Source organism: Helianthus annuus, chromosome 3 (genome assembly GCF_002127325.2).
Source record: "Helianthus annuus cultivar XRQ/B chromosome 3, HanXRQr2.0-SUNRISE, whole genome shotgun sequence".
Taxonomy (NCBI): Eukaryota; Viridiplantae; Streptophyta; class Magnoliopsida; order Asterales; family Asteraceae; genus Helianthus; species Helianthus annuus.
Genome location: NC_035435.2, coordinates 74,650,079 through 74,666,204, shown reverse-complemented (window position 1 = coordinate 74,666,204; position 16,126 = coordinate 74,650,079). Strand labels below are relative to the sequence as shown.

Below are 16,126 nucleotides of genomic sequence, written 5' to 3'. Positions count from 1 at the left end.
CTTTCTTGCAATTGTTGTTGACTTTGACTTTGCTGACTATGGTCTCCGAATACTCACGTCATCAAATATAATCAAATATAATAGAAGATAAGATCACCTGCCTATATGGCTTCAAATTGATTGATGATATACACGACTTAAATTCGCATACCTCGCCACTACAACAATATAAGTTATTTTAACATGGTTCGGAAAAAAAATCACTTTCATGTATGATGTACCACAACTATTTTTACGAGAAATAATACAAAATGTTTTATATATTTATACCATACCTACTATGGTGCTTAAAAGCCCGGTTGCCAAGTGAATTATTCTTTATCACGGTGGAGCATAATAAAGTGTCCAAATTGGAAGAAAAAAAAAAAAAGTGATGTAGTCACTTTTCCCATTAATATACTACGTAATAAAACAATTATACATATTATTATAAACTCTTTTTTAAATTATTTGTTTATTTTTTTTCTACTTTTTAGCATTTATTTATTTATTTTATTCTATATTTTTAGTATTTATATTTTTAATGAAATTTTATTCATTATTTAGTTTAATTTTTCTTAATAAGTTGTATTCGTTAACTTTTGAAAAAATCTTACTTCGTAACTATGTTTATATATTTTTTCAACATTGCTATATAAGTTTTATTGAAAATGAATACCGTGTCGTTATCGTATTAAACCGAACCAAAATGAACGATGAATGATGATTTAATATCTGTTCTATGTTTAATTTTTAATTTTTTCAACATTGTGATAACTCTAACTTTTATTGAAATCGGATATGGTGTCGCTATCGTACCAGAGTGAGCTGAACGACCGAAAAACATTTGTATCCATGCAGGTGTTTAGTTTTATTGTTTTTTTTTTTCTTTCGATGAACTGACGCCGTATCGCTATCATACCGTAACGAACAGAACAAGATCGGTAACTGTACTTGTATCCATTTTATGGCTTCATGTTTAATAACGGACATTGTGCCGCTACCGTAGTGAACCGCGCTAAGACCGAAGGAACAATATCAGTTTTGGTACCATATATATTTTATTGTTTTTTCTTTCAATAAACTTACGTCGTATCGTACCGAACAACATTGGTACTAGGACCTGTACTCACTTTTATTGTTTTTGGTTTCGATAATTTTTCATACAATTCTTTCCGCTATGGTATATAAATATTGGTACCGTGACAGCCTGAGCCGGTCGATACCGTTCGAATGCCATTAATGCGGTACCGGTGTTCGCTTCTATCGTTTTCAATCGATGTAAAACACATGTTGATTTCTATACTTAATGCATGTATTGTACCGGTACTATAGCAAACCAAAGCGATACCGATCCAGTGATCGCAGTACCGTACCGCCGCATGGCGCGGTCAAATACACTAGTTCCAATTATTTCAAATTTAATATTTATTTGTTGATGCAAACCCATTCCAAAAATTGTGTACAATTTCTAACTGATTAATTTGTACCCAGGTACTAGCAAGTCACAACATCAACATCTACAACAAATAGAACACACAACCCGGTAATCTCAAAATCCGAGTAGTGTCGATGGGAGACGAAGTAATGGGCCTAACGCATCCGGGCTAAACTTTCGAGCAAACAAGAAGCAAATGGAAGTTCTCTCTTCATTATAGGAACAAGTGGTCCCATTGTTTCTAATGTGTTGTATTAAGTTCACTGTAATGTCTTTGGCGCCAAAACTCGCTGGATGTGGGCCCCCCAAAGACCAATCAACATAAGTTACCGTCCGATTAGCGTTAAGAGCACCATGAAACATGTTCACAAACGTTGGTAGATAATGCTCATCCGGGTAGCAAGAGGGTAGGCAATACCATTTGAAGAGTTTATAGTACCTGGCATCACAAAAAGTTGTGTTTTAAAATTTTTCCTACAGAATCACCAGTAATGTACACTGGTTCTATCTTTTGTTTTCTATATGTGGCAACTTCAGCCCATTCACTAAGGAATGGGTCAACCCCGATGATGTTTGACTTCTAAAGGGTTGTAAATTAGCTAAAAATATAACGGATTAAACATCACTAAAGCGTTTTTAAAATGTATAATCCCTAATAGAAAATTTACAAATATGAGGTCAACCCATCCTAGCCTGTTTTGACGGGTGCAAAATAATGCCCCCTTCGACCCGAACCCATTACCCAACCCCTTGATCAGTCCTTTTTACCATCAACCAATGAAATTTTGACTGTTTAAAAGATAAGTACCTTGTATCGGAGACTATTTTGATGGCAAGAGTGCGCTGAATCTCGAACCATTGAGACCCTTTCCTCCAATCACGAAGCTTGATATCGGGTTTCATTCTGCGACTGTAACGGCCCCGCCCGTAACGAGACGGGTCATCATACGAGTCGAGGAAGCTGTGGGTTGAACCAATGAGATATTTATATATGGTTGGGAAGTTGTATACTGGAATACAGCTTTCTGATAGGAGAACGAATCGCTCATTAGAAAAATCGAGCAAGGCGTTGCCTAGAAGTCGTCTCTCAGCATCGACAAGTGTGACGGTTCCCCATCTCACATCCTATAAAAAAGAAACAAACATGTGTTAGAAAGGAGATAATAACAAGAAAAATAAGACACAACCATACTTATAAATGGGTCTATTTAAGGTGTATCTTACCTCAAAACTGGTGAAATGCACAAATCCAGCCAAAACGGAAATGGCTCAACTAGGTCAAATGGGTCAAAAGTAGGTCAAAGTTTATATTTGATGTATAGAGCCTCCTAAACTTTGTAAACATATATGCACACTAATATTTCTTAAAACGATCAATAAATTCGAATAGATACTTATCAGCACCGCCCCTTTTTTATACAAACAAAAATTACCCTGTTATCCGCAAGGGCACCTGACCCGACCCACACACTAGTCTATGCAGTTAATGCGGTAAAATATCGGATATCGGTCAAGGACCGATGTTTGAGATATAGGTTATCTCGGTGAGATATCGGTGGGATATCGGTAATTTTAATATAATGCAGAATTTATATATATAGCAATTTAACACCAATAATTCAGTGATATATATGTCTAATATCGGCGATATATCAGTTATATCGGTCAAAATCGCCGATAATATCAGTACCAATATTCTGACCGATATTTGACACAGAAATTTTACTAGGGGACCGATATATCACCGATATTAACTGCATAGACAATAGTTACACTTTTTGACCTATTTTCAAGCTAAAGTTTTACTTATTTGTACATTATCATCTTTACAACAAATCATAAAGTCTTAGAGACCTGCAACCTAACACACTTGATACAGATATTCATCAAGGGACAAATCATGAGCGAATTCCTATAATATTAATCTCAGCAACCATTTTGCATACAATAGTCGTTAACACACAAAATTGAGTACTAAACAACACCCAACACAATACGCAATGAATCAATTATATATACACAAATTAAGGAGACCAGTCACAACCCAATAAGCATAAAACATATCCATCCATACCTGGCTAGGAATCTGCCGATTGTAAAAAACCGAAGAATTGGAAATCCTCAAATGAACCCCAGGATTAGTATGCACATAAATCGAATACTTATTCACATCCTGACCGCGAAAAAACCGCTCCCACAACAGCAAGAATGGCAGAGGCCCTCTTGTCATGAACATAAAGGCAACCTTAGGCACTCTTTCAAATGGATACTCGGGTTTATCAGGCACTAACGACGCCCTCCAAAACAGCTCGTTATCGGTCATTTTATGGGTCAGACTCTTAGGCATTCTAAAGCTATCCATACTCAAACAATCATCATTCTTGCAAACAGTTGAACCACTACTACAATTATGATCAGAACTACTAATTTTTGCAATGCTAGTGGTGTAAGTTGGTGCAGGTGCAGCAGTAACATAATCCATATAAAAATTATTCGGCTGTGAAGTGAAATACCGATCGATATGCGAACTCGAAACCAACCCGATGATTATACCGATCACAAACAGAATAAGAACAAAGAGAAGCCTCATTAATCCAACTGATGAATCTTTAAACACATGTTCATCTTTCTCCCCTCTGCCCCTCATCTTATGATCCAATAAACACACAGAAAATAGCAGATAATTAAATCAATTAATTTGTAGTCATCAATGTAGATTCGAATAAAAGTACATGATTAGCGAAACTGAATCGAGATCGGTGGTTGAATTTTGAAAAGAATAATAATAGGGTTTGATGTTGAGGTGGGTTAATAAATCAGATCAAAATTGCCCAGACGAGTAGGGTTTATAATGATTTTGAAAACCCAGAAACACAAACATGCGATTTTGTGGTTATCAAGATTTGGGAGGAACAGAACATGAATAGGTATTGAGAAATCTATGTTTTGATGATTAAATCGAAGAGAGAGAGAGAGAGAAGAAGTTGAAGTATAAAACTGTCGAGAATCCAACATGAATGAACATGGTAAGACTTATAACACAATAGAGTCGTGCAGTTGTCAATGACTTCACCCTTTCCTCGGATCTTCCACTTTCCTAGTTCACATAGGGTTAATTCTTTTATTACAAGAAGAGTACAGGGTTATTATTATTTACACACTATAAATTATCAAACTTTTTTTTTTTTTTTTTTGTGCATTATGGGTTGTACATCATGTTTGGAGAGTTTCCCAAAAAAAATGTTGATTTTATACTTTTAGTCCAAAAGTATTAGATGTATTATTTTTAACTCAAAACTATTTGGATTATAATTTTTAACCCAAAACTTTTTATTTTTTCAGCTCAACCTAATAACTTTTTTACTTTCAACTTTGGTCTCCTTTACTTTTTATATTTCGCAATTTTTTTCGTTTTACGCTTTATTCTGAATTTTGCAAGTTAACACAAAGCAATGTGCGTGTGTGGTTCAACATTTTTACGTTCCGTTTTACGCTTCGTTCTAAGATGCAATGTACGTGTGTAGTTCAACGTTTTTACATCGTCTATTTTTTTCCTGTTTGACAAGTTCGTCATAACGTGCAGGTCCTAAATCGACTTAGTTATTATTTTCTATGTTTTACGTTTCAGTCTAATTTTTTCGCCGCAAATTCAGTGTTGGTGGTCGTTGGGATGGTATGACATTGTTGCTATGACACAGTTTATGCCCCCCCGCCGTTTTCCAAAGAAAAATGGTTATGCATATGGTTGTTGTAACCTTGGCTTTGGGGGTTTTTCAAAAAAATATTTTTTTTACTTTTCACCCAAAAGTATTTCATAAATTACTTTTAACCCAAAACTATCTGGTTTTTTTTACTTTTAACCCAAAACTTTTTATCTTTTGCAATCTATACTCACAACTTTTTTTACTTTCAACTTTGGTCCTTTATAGTTTTCATTTTCCGCAATTTTTTCGCTTTATACTTCGTTCTAAATTTTGTGACTTAACACATCGCAACGTGCGTCTTTTGTTTAACGTTTTACGTTTCGTTCTAAATTTTGCGAGTTAACACGACGCAACGTGCATGTGTGGGTGAACGTGTTTACATCGTCTATTTTTCCCCCATTCGACAGGCTCAACATAACGTGCAGGTCTTAAATCGACTTAGTTATAACTTAAGAATCCCCGCCGCATTGCGGCGGGTCGTAATTCTAGTTAGAGTTAATTGTCAAAATCACCCCTGAGGTTTGGGCACATTTGTCATTTTCGTCTAAAATGACACTTTTTTACCATTTTGCCCCCCACGTTTGTAACTTTTTGCCATTTTCATCCAAACCACTAACTTAGTTTATTTTTTCTGTTAAGTTAAAGGATACTTGGATGAAAATGGCAAATATAAACCACAGGGACGAAAATGGCAACTATGCTCAAACTTTTTTTAATTTCTTTTATTTAGTTAATTTTGTCACATATATAAATTAAAAAGAATATACATGCAATTTTTATACGAAAAAAATAATAGTTTTGTCACATATTTTTTTTTTATAAATTTTCATCCATCCACTAAGTTAATTTTTTTCTATTAAGGCGAAAGATGTTTTAAATTTTATAAATTAATTTTTTGTATCAAGGTTATTATATGTTGTCTTTTGTTCAATAGAACTTTGTTTTCTTTCTCTAAGTAACATGAATATTTCGATTCTGTTTTTGAGAGTTTAACAAGAAAATAGCTCGTCGTGAAAAGTGTTTATCAAAAAATATTAGATGGCATTATACTTACTATTTGGTGGGTAATTTTAAGGTTTGGTAACGATACGTTGTTTGATGGGGGCACTGGCTTTTGTTTTTCATTAGGAGCAAATTTAAAAGAGTAGAAGATGAATTAAAAACTTGGTACATATGATAATATTTGTTTATTTGACATTTTTCTATAAGGTCACAAGCATTTTAGTTTTATAAAAATTAGAGGTTTAAGTAGATTTATTTTTATAAAATTGATCTATATAAACAATTGGAAATTAATTTCTGTATTAATTTATAAAATTTAAAACATCTTTCGCCTTAATAGAAAAAATTAACTTAGTTAGTGGTTGGATGAAAATTTATAAAAAATATGTGAGAAAACTATTATTTTTTTTATATAAAAATTGCATGTATATTCTTTTTTATTATATATGTGACAAAATTAACTAAATAAAAGAAATTAAAAAGAGTTTGAGCACATTTGCCATTTTCGTCCCTGTGGTTTATAGTTGCCATTTTCATCCAAATATCATTCAACTTAACAGAAAAAATAAACTAAGTTAGTTGTTTGGATGAAAATGACAAAAAGTTACAAACGTGGGGGGCAAAATGGTACAAAAGTGTCATTTTGAACGAAAATGGCAAATGTGTTCAAACCTCAGGGGCGATTTTGGCAATTAACTCTTATTATTATTATGGACAGGGTTAATTCTTTTATTATAAGTTATTAGAGAAAAGTGTCTGGATAGTTATTGTGGTTTGTCTATTTTCACCTTTAGTTCCTAACTTTCTAAAATTACAACTATAGTCCCCAACTTTTGCAATTCCGTTCCCGGATAGTTCTTGGCGTGAATGGAGGTTAGTTTTTGATGTTAAGTAGATGTGAAATGACCTAAATACCCTTGTTATTAAAAAAATATTTAAAAGATTAAAGAATATCTAATTAATGGGACCCACCATTTTCTTAAATATTAAAACTAACCCATCCACCCTCACCTCACCCCTTTCATCTCAACTCTCTGTTTTTCCAACAAACCAACCCCACCACACTCCACCAGTCCTCTGGCTGGCCACCCAGCTCCGAGCACCCCAACCCCCACTACTACACATGTGCACTACACAAAAATTTTTTTTTTTTTAAAAAAAAAAGTTTTTTTATATATATAAAAACCAGCGATTTTTATAAAAAAAAATTTTGTGTGTTTTTTAGGCTTTTTTTAATTAGTTTTCGAGTTTTCACAATAAAAGTGGTTTTCATTTGAACCATCCCCTATATATATATATATATATATAGGGTAGGGTTCATGAGTGAACAATGATTTATTTGTGAACAAAATGAACTTATCATGACCATTGATTTTGTAGATCTAGATTTTTTCTTTAGTGTCAAGATTGTAATTAACTTTTGTAACTTACATGTATTTTAATAGACATAAGGGTATAATTGTATATTTCTATCTTCATTTAATTAATTAATTTTTTCTCTCTCCTGATTTCTCTTTCCAATTAAAAGAATATTTAATTACATTCTTTATATTTTTTTCTCTCACATATTATCTAACTTAATATTACATAATTTTAAAAAAATACAAACATTATCAAATATTGTTCCATCTAGAACACAAGTAAAAATATTTAATTACATTCTCTATACATATATGTATTAGATCAATGTTTGATGAAAAGATGTATAGTGGAAATAATATGTAGTAATACACAAGTGTATAAGTCTAGTATATTTCGACATGTATACACTATGTACTTGAATAATACACAGGTGTATACGTCTGGTATATACCGACCCGTATAAACATATGTACTTGAATAATACACAAGTGTATAAATCTGGTTTATAGCGACCCGTGGAAACAAGATGTAATAATACACAAGTGTATAAGTCTTGTATATACTGACATGTATACACATATGTTAAAAATCAATTTAATTAGGTTTAATATTTAATTTTAAAAGAAACATAACAATTTATATAAAAAAATTAGCCATTAAATCTTTTATAATTAATAATTAAAATAATAGAGAAATAATTAAAATGAGAGAGAGAGAGTTAAGAGAGGAGAAAATTAAGGGATTCTAATTAAAAGTACTTGGCTAATGTCAATCTTACCCTTTTAATCTAAAAAATGATCAAGGGTCAAGATTAGTTCACTTAGTTCCCTTTTAATTGAAAGTACGATTGAAGAAGGAAAAGATTGTAAAGGGTAAATCGAATGAACGAAGTATATGGGGATGGCAAGATTGGGCGCTTGGAATGCGTGAAGAAGGAAATGGTATTGGCAACAGAAAAATTATTACGTGATGTAGTGGTGGAAGTTGGTTCACAATTTGATAAAAGGTAACCAATGTTTTGTTTGGAATAAAGCACACAGTTTCAGTTTCTTAAGCGGCATGTATATATGTGAACCGAATCTTGTAATAGATGCGACTTTCATGAAAGGGTATAAGTGTTCAGCAAGTTACTAATTGTATAGATATACAAAGGTTAAATTTGACTGGGGAAGATGGTGGTGGTATGGTGGTGAAAGAGTGGTAAAGATGAAGTTGGTAGGGTGGATTGTGGGATCCACACAAATATATAAATATTAATTATATTTCTTTTAATATTTTAGTTATTAATTTAGCAGTAAGGGTATTTAGGTCATTTCACACATACTTAACACTAAAAACAAACTTTCATCCACGCCAGGGATTATCCGGGAACAAAATTGCAAAAGTTGGGGACTATAGTTGTAATTTTAGAACGTTAGGGACTCAAGGTGAAAAATTGGCAAACCACAGAGACTATGCCGGCATTTTTCTCAAGTTATTATTATGGACGTTTTAGTCTATTTATAAAGAATTCATGAATAAATTACAATTTTTATACTAGTTTCAAGACTTAAATTGACTAGAATCTACTAAATTTTTGCAAGTTTTATAGGTTATGTAATTTGGCCGTAACCTAGTTAATTTTAAACATTAAGTTAGGTCATATGCAAGACACGTGAGGACAGCTTAGTCTTTTTCCTTACCCTTTTCATTTCCCACTTTTATATCATCCTAAACCATCATGTTGCCACCAACAGCAACCCCCACCAGCATCAACTAACCACAACCACTAGCTAATTACCCTTACCTTACACAACCTTACCCCTCTTCACCTCTACACTAATCAAAGAAATGATGGTCAAATTCATGGGAGAAATCCCTACTTGTTCCAATAATAATCATATTCTAAACCATAACCCTAACCAAAAACCCAAATCGAACAATAAGAAGCATTTCTACAATTCGGTTATCAACGGCCAGACTCACAACGGTTCTTTTGATCTGTGTGCAATGGTGGTGATTCAATCCGCTTTGGATGAAGTTTATCCGTTCAATCAAAGACCGGTGAAATCGGAGTATATGGAAATAACTTTAATTACGGTGCGTTTGTGATGTACAATCTTGCTACGAAAGAAATTGGTCTTGAACGAATCCGTAGCCTCAATGAACGTATTCGGCTGATGAAGTAAACCCTAGATTGGCTAAAGGAGTGTTTAAGAAATTGTCAAAACAAATGGTTACCGGTTTCGATGTCGTTTAGAACTAATAAAGAGCCGGAACATTTTTGTTAGGGTTTGGTTAAAAAAGTGAAGTTTTAAAGAGAGAGAGAGAGAGAGAGAGAGAGAGAGAGAGAGAAGGATGGAGAGAGGATAAGGAGTTGTAAAGAGAAAGAAGAGATATGTGTCATTTTCGTTCCTTAGGTTTAACCGGTTTTGCGACTTTCGTCCAAACCTTGTAAACTTAGACTTAACAAAAAGATTGGGGCTAAAAGGATTATTCTTGAAAGGAATACATGAAAAGCTGATAAGCAACCACAACAAATCCTGTCTGAGGAATACAGAAAAGTAGATGCCTGGGAAGATTATGCAAGAAATATATGCAAAAATCTCTCACATGCTCCAATACATGATCCAGATCTCAAAAAGATGTTAAGGGAAGATTATTTAAAGCACATCATGGATAGAAGCCTTGTGATGCAACCAAAGATCAATTTATAGGATGGCCAACTAAGTCCTTGCTAGGTGAAATAGTAAGGATCGAAAAGATGAAGCTTATTCCTGAAATCAATCCTACTTCTCCCAACCGGAAAACAGGAAGAAAACCTAATGATAAAAGGGGACTATATAAAAAACGTACTCGATGTTTGCAAACCCCTACACATTATGTCCTTTATCCTTAACTTAGTTATTTTTCATTGTTAAGTGGGTGTGAATTGACCTAAATACTCTTACTGTTAAATAAATAACTAAAAAGTTAAAAGAAATATAATTAATATTTAAAAATTCATATGGGACCCACCACCCACCCCACCCTCTTAATCTTCCCCAATCTTCACCGCCTCCACATTTCACCACCACCACCACCACCACCTCACCCCGCCGGAGAAATGCCACCACCTCACCCTCTTACCATCATCTTCAACCTCATCCACCACTGTCACCATCACCTATAGTCAAATCAGTTTGTTGATTTAGGTTTCCATGGGGTTTTGTGAGTTTTAGAACTTTTAGTGGCTTTTTGCTTCATATGTTGCCTAAGAAAAGACCTGTTGTAGGTTAAGTTTGATGATGATGACAGTAGTGATGATTGTACTGATAGTTTGCGTAAAAAGTTGCGGATCAGTTGGTTGACCTATTTTTATGAATTGATAATCTGTAGAACGACCACCGCTGGGACGGTAGGGAAGAAGAGCAGCGGTGGTGAGGAATTTAACAGTAGTGCAATCGGTATGGGGCTAGAGGATACGAATATGCAGGATATTGATGAGGATCTGCATAGCAGACAGCTTGTTGTGTATGGTCATGAGACAATGAGGCGGCTCATTACGTCTAATGTGCTGATTTCTGGAATGCAAGGACTTGGTACTGAGATAGGTAAACATGTCACTTTTTTTTTTGATCTTGTGGTTATAAAGTAATAATTTTCATTTCTGTGAGGAGTCTGCAGTTGTGGCAATAACTGGTTTTGTGTATGTCGAATATGAATATATTTTTGATTATTTGACTGTGATTACGCTGATTTTTCGATTGCAGTTAGTTCAAGTGCTCTTGTTTATGAGGTTGAAGATGACGGTGAGAGGGTGAGGTGGTGGCGTGTTTCCAACGAGGTGAGGTGGTGGTGGTAGAAGGTGGAGGTGGTGGTGGTGGTGAAGGGTGGAGGTGGTGAAGATTGAGAAAGATGAAGGGGGTAAGGTGAGTGGTGGGTCCCACATGAATTTTTAAATATTAATTATATTTCTTGTAGGATCGTTTTGTGACCCAAACGAGTCGTTCAGAAAAGTTCTCGGATCAAATCAGAGGCGGAATTTAAAGATTTGATCTTCGTTCAGCTTGTTATACACTTTAACAGTCTCTAGTATTGATTATACAACGTTTTACAAGGCTGGAGACAATTTGGCAGCACCTCGGCTCCAAAATCACAAAGTTACAAATGAAATCTCAAGTCACCTATTTATAGGCATGGTAATTTCGCACGAAACTGTAATTTCGCACGAAATGGCTATTTCGTGTGAAATGACTTTTTCAGCCTATTTCCCAGTTTCCTCGTACTCCGTGACCTAGATCTATCATTTCTATTACAAGACTCAATACAAGACGAAGTCAACAGACATATGCACTAACAGTCTCCCCCTTGGATGTTGACGGAGTCTTCAGTACGATACTTCAGTACGTCAAAACTTCAGTCTTGATCAGTCTTCTTGTTTTCTCCAAAATATTTGACGCTGAAGCATCCTTCAAACTCTCTCTTTCATACTATTTCCAAAGTATTTGACGCTGAAACATCCTTCAACCTCTCTCTTTTTCTTCAATCACCATTATCAGCTATTCTCCAGAATCTAAGTCTGGTTCTTTCACTCTTCAAACTCTTCTTTGCTAACAGACTCCCCCTTAAATTGTTCCGGGATCGCAGTCTGGAATTTGTAGCTTAGAATCGAAAACCTGGCATTAATCCTCAGGAATCGAAACCTAGCTTTTTCAACGTTTCCTGCACATTCTCTACCCAAAACATAAGTTTTTATTTATATCACTTTGAAAAACTTACTGATAGAGAGCATTCATTCACCAAACAGTAATAGTTATATCAAGTTCAAATTAATGACCTTGATTAACTAAACATGTAATCATTCTCAAAAACATTTCTCATTTAAACAGACTCCCCAACCCAATGTGGTTCATCATATTTAGCACTCGGAATTTTGAAAATCAACTCTTCAACATCAGTTGTCGAAAATAAGATGAAGTAAAATCTTTTTTATTTTTCAAAATTTTATGCTAAAACACATTTTTTTTGTTTTATTTTTTTTTTTGTGTTTAAAGAAAAGCAGTAAAGAAATATTTACAGACAATATTTTTGTGAGTTTGTATAAGAGGATCATATCAGTTTTTGAGACAAATCACCAACACCGTTGATCTTGATTAATCATTAAATCTTAAACAAATTCACTTCTGATTATCAGTATTGTTATCCACTTAAACTTATACACAAATTTCAATTGATTCGAGATACGAAATTAATGTTTTAAGCACTTGAACTTATTCGAGTGTCCCACCTCTGAATATACTCCCGTATCCAGATCCCAATATTCAGTCTTACAGGTAAGTATACCTAGATGATATCTGTAAAGGGTTAAATGCGAAACCATGAGAGCTCAGGCTATTGCTTCCGCAAAATCAGAGAGATGATGGTTCGACTTTAGGTGTGTTCCCTTTAGAAAATCTTTTCTTCAACAGCACATGATTAACATTTTTCAATGTTTCATCATTTTTATGCTGAGAGTGGTGCTTTTATTTCAAGCAAGCGAAAAGTATTATACGGGGACTAGGTCATTGCTTACGCAAAATCAGAAGTCCCGGAATAATACCCCAGATATCACTAAGCATAAAGACCTAGTATCTCAGAAAGAGGGATCTTTCAAACAAGATTTCGGGGGTTACCCATATATCCGAGAGATGTTCCCCACGAGATAAGTAAGTTTTGATATTTAGGTTTATATCTCGAATACAATCTACTATTTGTGTGAAGCCTACTGGCACATCATTAGTGAGACTTGATTAAAATCTTTTGACTTTCCATTTCTCTAGCATGTTGTGATAGTCCACTGATGTACTATCATTTCCTCTTTGTCTCAACAAAACCCGTTTTTATAATTTTTAATGTTTTTGAATTTTTCAAATTTTTTATTTTTTTTATTTTTTCTCCCCCTAAAATCAAAATATATTTCAATTTTGATTTTCTGAGAAAATTTGAAAACAAACTGTACAAAGATGACAAACTGACATGAATTGCCTCAAATCTCCATCCACTTGGCGTAAACAATCAGAACTTCCCCTGACAACAAACTATTTTCCCATTATGATTACAAAACACTTATGTTTGTTTTAATCAAAATGGTTTTTCTAGAAAATTAGTTTTGTCTGCCATTTCACAAACATGGGGATTAATTCATCACACTGTTGTCAACCACTTGTAGGTTTATGACAAAAACAATTTCAATAATCATACCACTTGTAAGATAGTTAAATCAAGTACAACTTAATGTCCTTGATTAACCACTTGTAAGTCAAAATATCACTTAACAACAATCATTCACATCTGTGATATTTTTAAGAAAGATGCCGATTCCTGTTCCACGATTACCAACCTGGGAACTCCGGCAAGTCAGGATTTTAAGCAAAGAATGTAGGCACCCAAGCCTGACCAGCCTTGGGTGTGACCTTTTCAATTTCACTCGGGGTTTGAACATTCCTTTTTGCTTCATAAAATTCTTTTACCCCTTTTACCTTTCCCTCAATCATCTTTCCAAAAATATTTTTCACTTTTCCATTAAAAACCTTTTCGACATCAAATTCCTTCTTTTCAGAATAGAATTGATTCGAAATTTTCACTTTGCCAACTTTTTGTTTAAAATTTTCAGTCCGCAATGGTGGAAAGTTGACATCATCCATTGGCGAAACTGAATTTTCTCCTTTTTGCTCAACTGGTGGCTCCTCTGACTTTGACGAATCAGATTCATCGCCAACACGTGGCTCCTTTGCTTCCGAAGAAACAAATTCATCGCCAGGAAGTGAAAATCTCACTTTCTTTGATTTGTTAACCGTTTGATTAACCAATTTTTCTTTCTTTATTCCCTCTTTTGTCCTCAGATTTGTATCTGATGAATTCATTTTACTTGACTGATCATTCTTTGGAGAGCAAGACGATTCACTAGAACTTTTATCTGTTTTACCGGTTGTATCCGAGGACAAAATCTTTTCAAGATACTCCCTTGCTTTCTTTCTTTTCTTTCTCAGTCTATCTTTCTGCCCTTGTAAAAGTTTCACTTTCTGTTCTTTCACTTTCTGTTCTTTGGGCTTTTCATGGTTTCTTCACTGTCCCATGAGATTCAGCCCTCGATCTTCCCCTTGATCTCATTGGGTACTCTCTGGCAATATGACCTTTGATTTGACATTCATAGCATCTCCTTGTCTCAAATCTCTGATTTTGGTAGTTAACAGCAATGTGTCCTTGAAAACCACATTTGTAACACACTCTGTTATCGTACCATTCTCCACTTTCAAACCAAACACATAGATCATGACATTGATTTGCCTTGTAGTAATCACGACTTCTCCTATAAGCTTGATTTGACGTTTGAGCACTGTGGTCAAACCTGCGCCACTTATTGCCAACTTTTGTGAGTTTGGATTTTCAACTTTTTGTGGTTTTTTATAATGATTGGATGATTGTTTTGAAAATTTTCTGAATTTTTAACCTTTTGTTTTTGTTCTACACTCTTCTTCAAAGGTTTTTGCTTTGAACATTCACCTTTTTCAGTAGACTGTAAAACCGGTTTCTTGAAAATTTTCTTTTAATTTCAAAAATATTTTCTTTTTATCATTTTCATCATCAGATTTTTCATCACAATCTTCAATTGTGATATCATCACAATTCGTGACATTGTCACTTATTGGAATTTCATTGATTGGTTTTGGACATATATGATCTAATAATGCAGACGAGGTCACAAAACCTTTCAATGTCTTTTCTAACTCAGCAATTTTATTTCTAGCACTCTCAACTTCTTTTTCAAGTTGAGAGATTTTTTCACGATGAGAATTTATTACTTTTTCATTTTCAATTTTATTCTTTTCAAGAACAGATTTTTCATTTTCTAAAACTTTTATTTGACTTTGAAATTCTGTTTCTTTTTCTTTTAAATTTTTGTTTTCTAATTTTATCCAAAAATCTTCATTTTCTGAAGATTTTATTTTATTTTCAAAATCTTTTTCAATGTTTAACTTTTCATTTTCCAAAAATGTTCTTTTATCTTGAAAATCTTTTTCTTTTTCCTTCAAATTTTTGTTTTCCAATGTCAAACTCTCCACATTTTTCAAGAGTTTGACATTATCTACTTCAGATTTATCACAGTTTAAGCACTTTTCAGACATCTTTTCAGCTTCAGCTTTCTTCTCAACCTTGATAGCTGAAATTTCGTCAACTTGCTTCTCTACCACTTGAACATTTTCTTCAGATTTGACTTTTTCTTCAGTAGTTGCTATTTTATGATTCTTCTCTCCTGAATCAGACTTCAATTTTCTAATCTTTTGGAGTTCAATCTCTTGAGCTTCAATCTTCTCGATGAACGTGCTCAAATTAAAGCCAAAATATTCCAAATTTTTCTTCCAAATTAACAGATATGTACCCCACTCATCACGCGGTAAAGCATTTGCCAACTTGTCAACCCACTCGTCATCTTTTTTGCTAATGTTCAAATGCCTCATCTCTACATATAACTTGCAATACCTTTCGATCAACTCTTTTGTAGATTCTCCCCTGATAGGTGTAAAACTATCAAACTTCTTTTTAAGTAAACTCGCTGGAGTCTGAACAGGCATACCATTTCCAATCAACGAGTTATAAAACTCAGAATCCATGTTTCGGTATTGAAAGATTCACAAAGACA

At 34.0% G+C, this 16,126-nt stretch overlaps 1 protein-coding gene across 1 annotated transcript; it reads right to left on the bottom strand.

Moving 5' to 3' along the window:
• Nucleotides 1-1,389: 1,389 nt before the first annotated feature.
• On the bottom strand, nt 1,390-4,488 carry LOC110929027 (glycosyltransferase BC10). Its single transcript, XM_022172118.2, has 3 exons — nt 3,492-4,488; nt 2,226-2,542; nt 1,390-1,856 (listed from the first exon to the last, which is right to left on the bottom strand). The coding sequence occupies exons 1-3, from the start codon at nt 4,062-4,064 to the stop codon at nt 1,532-1,534; spliced, it is 1,215 nt and encodes a 404-aa protein (XP_022027810.1). The 5' UTR covers nt 4,065-4,488; the 3' UTR covers nt 1,390-1,531.
• Nucleotides 4,489-16,126: the final 11,638 nt, after the last annotated feature.

Bases quoted from the DNA above. Each gene is read 5' to 3' on its own strand.
- LOC110929027 (XM_022172118.2), bottom strand. From the start codon at position 4,064: ATGAGGGGCAGAGGGGAGAAAGATGAACATGTGTTTAAAGATTCATCA. The intron at 2,543-3,491 runs GTATGGATGGAT...TCTTTTTTATAG, and splicing joins ATCGGCAGATTCCTAGCCAG to GATGTGAGATGGGGAACCGT. The intron at 1,857-2,225 runs GTACTTATCTTT...TTGTGATGCCAG, and splicing joins AAAATAGTCTCCGATACAAG to GTACTATAAACTCTTCAAAT.